Raw genomic sequence first — 2,230 nt, forward strand, 5'->3', positions numbered from 1 at the left:
ATAATTCCTATTCTGCTAATATGACCTGCTATAGCCTTTCTTGCTGAAACAAACCTAATCGTTGGAACATTCACATATACAGTACATATTCTGATGATTACACACTCAATCAACAAATGCAACAATTTGCATTAATAAATATTTGATAATGAATTCTAATCTAAAATATATAATATTCTGGATTGGCCCATATTCCAGGACTGTTTTTAATAAATTAATCAAGTTGTACTCTAAAACTCAGGCTGTGTACTTGCATGTTATGGAGTCTAAAAGGCACAGACACACACCACTGCCACGACCACAATATTGCAGACAGTTGCAATGATGGCCACCCACAGCCAGAGGGTGTCGCTGGAGAACTTGCCCTCATTCTCCTGCTCAAGTCAAGTCAAGAAGCTTTTATTGTCATTTCAACCATATATAGCTGTTGCAGTACATAGCGAAATGAGACAACGGTTCTCCAGGATCATAGTGCTACATAAAACAAAAGACAGGGCTGTGCAACCTGGTGCAAACAGTGCAGGACAAGACAGACAAGACAGTGCAGGACAAAAGACAGTGCAGACAAAAAGTTACAAGACAATACAAAAAGTACAAAAAATACAATACACAAAAGACAATAAACAGTAAACAGAAACAGCGCCAACCGGTCAGTGTATATACTGTATGTGATTACTGAATGTTCAAACAATATTTCATGCAGTAACATTAGAATGAACACAGTTTCTTAGCAGCAGGTCCTTGGGATAATATATAGAATTGTGCAAAAGACAGCAAATTACTGATTCTCGGCAGCCCGGGAGAATCTGACGTTTAAGTTAAAGACAGACGTCTGGAGAGACGTATTGCCATTCAACGGGGAATCCATGAAAGTGACTAGATAATGCTGTGAAGTGAAAAAGTGTGAATATTAATATAATAAAATCATATAAAATGAAAGCAATTTCCAAACACAGAGTGAATGATTTTGGAAATCATTCCTGAATGCTAAGTTCCTATTGTGGAACTTAGCATTCAAATAATTGTAATAATATCCATATTTGTGACTGTGTACCATCAGGTTTCATGCCTCAATATCTGCACATACAATGGCTTAAAGTGACAGTAATCAGGAAGCTGCAACTAGTGACTAAAACCTCAATTATACTGTACTGGAACCTGTATGGAAAATAATTGATTATGAATAAATATAATGAATTTAAATAAATATTATATATATATATATATATATATATATATATATATATATATATATATATATATATATATATATATACACAATAAAAAAATAATTATATAAAAATAAATATAATAGATAAATATGTTATCTGTTATATAAAATTGTATTGATTTTTTAATAATGTTAATAACTACAATGTTGTTTGGTTAAACCAATGGCTTCACACACACGCGCGCACACACGCACACACACGCACACACATGCACACACATATGCACAAACACACACACACACCTGCAGAGTATCCTGTACTACTGCGTACAGCAAATTGCTCACTGTAGGGCTTGAATGCCTTCAGCTAATGCAATATCATCATTCATAATAATAAGTCCAACATCCTTCACCAGGATGCTAAAGACTTTGAAAGTCAGCCATCAAACGGGTTACAGACCGGAAAAACTAACTTGGTTTACGCCTTATGTATTCCCATTCATCATGCAAATGTCTGATAGCTCCCGTATGGGTCTAACATATGGTGACACCAGTCTGCTTGAGCAGGTGCGCTCAGAACAGCATGGTCCAATTCACTTCCCTGTTGCTCTCTACCCGAACGACTCTGCCTTCCCCACTGAGAGAGGCTTCATTCATCACACACAGACACACTCATCACTCTCCCAGCACTGACAGCAACACAGTAAAGGACACAAAAAGACTCTTCAAAGTTTTTTCTTGTCAATTAGACAGACTTTGAGAGAAGTGGCTGAATGTTTGTTAAATGAAAATGGATACATGTGAGCAAAACAAGGGTCTCTTAATTCTGTCCATCTGAGCAGAAACAGCAGAGTTTATTCCATTGCAACTTGCTCTCACAAATTGTTTAATATTAAGGAGAAATTCACTAATGTTGTTGCTCATCATCCGGCTCCTAAACTTTAGTAATGTGATAAAAAATGACCTTCTCACATTTTTATTCAAAATAAAGGCTTACAGCAAATGAAGAATGTCTTTTGTTGTGTAGTTGAGTAATGTGTGTTGTAGGTGCATGTGGTC

At 36.0% G+C, this 2,230-nt stretch overlaps 1 protein-coding gene across 1 annotated transcript; it reads right to left on the minus strand.

Moving 5' to 3' along the window:
- Positions 1-240: 240 nt before the first annotated feature.
- On the minus strand, positions 241-868 carry LOC132851637 (uncharacterized protein C14orf132). The gene is made up of 2 exons (XM_060878605.1): positions 812-868; positions 241-374 (listed from the first exon to the last, which is right to left on the minus strand). The coding sequence occupies exons 1-2, from the start codon at positions 866-868 to the stop codon at positions 267-269; spliced, it is 165 nt and encodes a 54-aa protein (XP_060734588.1). The 3' UTR covers positions 241-266.
- Between the last annotated feature and the right edge of the window lie 1,362 nt (positions 869-2,230).

Source organism: Tachysurus vachellii, chromosome 9 (assembly GCF_030014155.1).
Source record: "Tachysurus vachellii isolate PV-2020 chromosome 9, HZAU_Pvac_v1, whole genome shotgun sequence".
NCBI classification, from domain to species: Eukaryota; Metazoa; Chordata; class Actinopteri; order Siluriformes; family Bagridae; genus Tachysurus; species Tachysurus vachellii.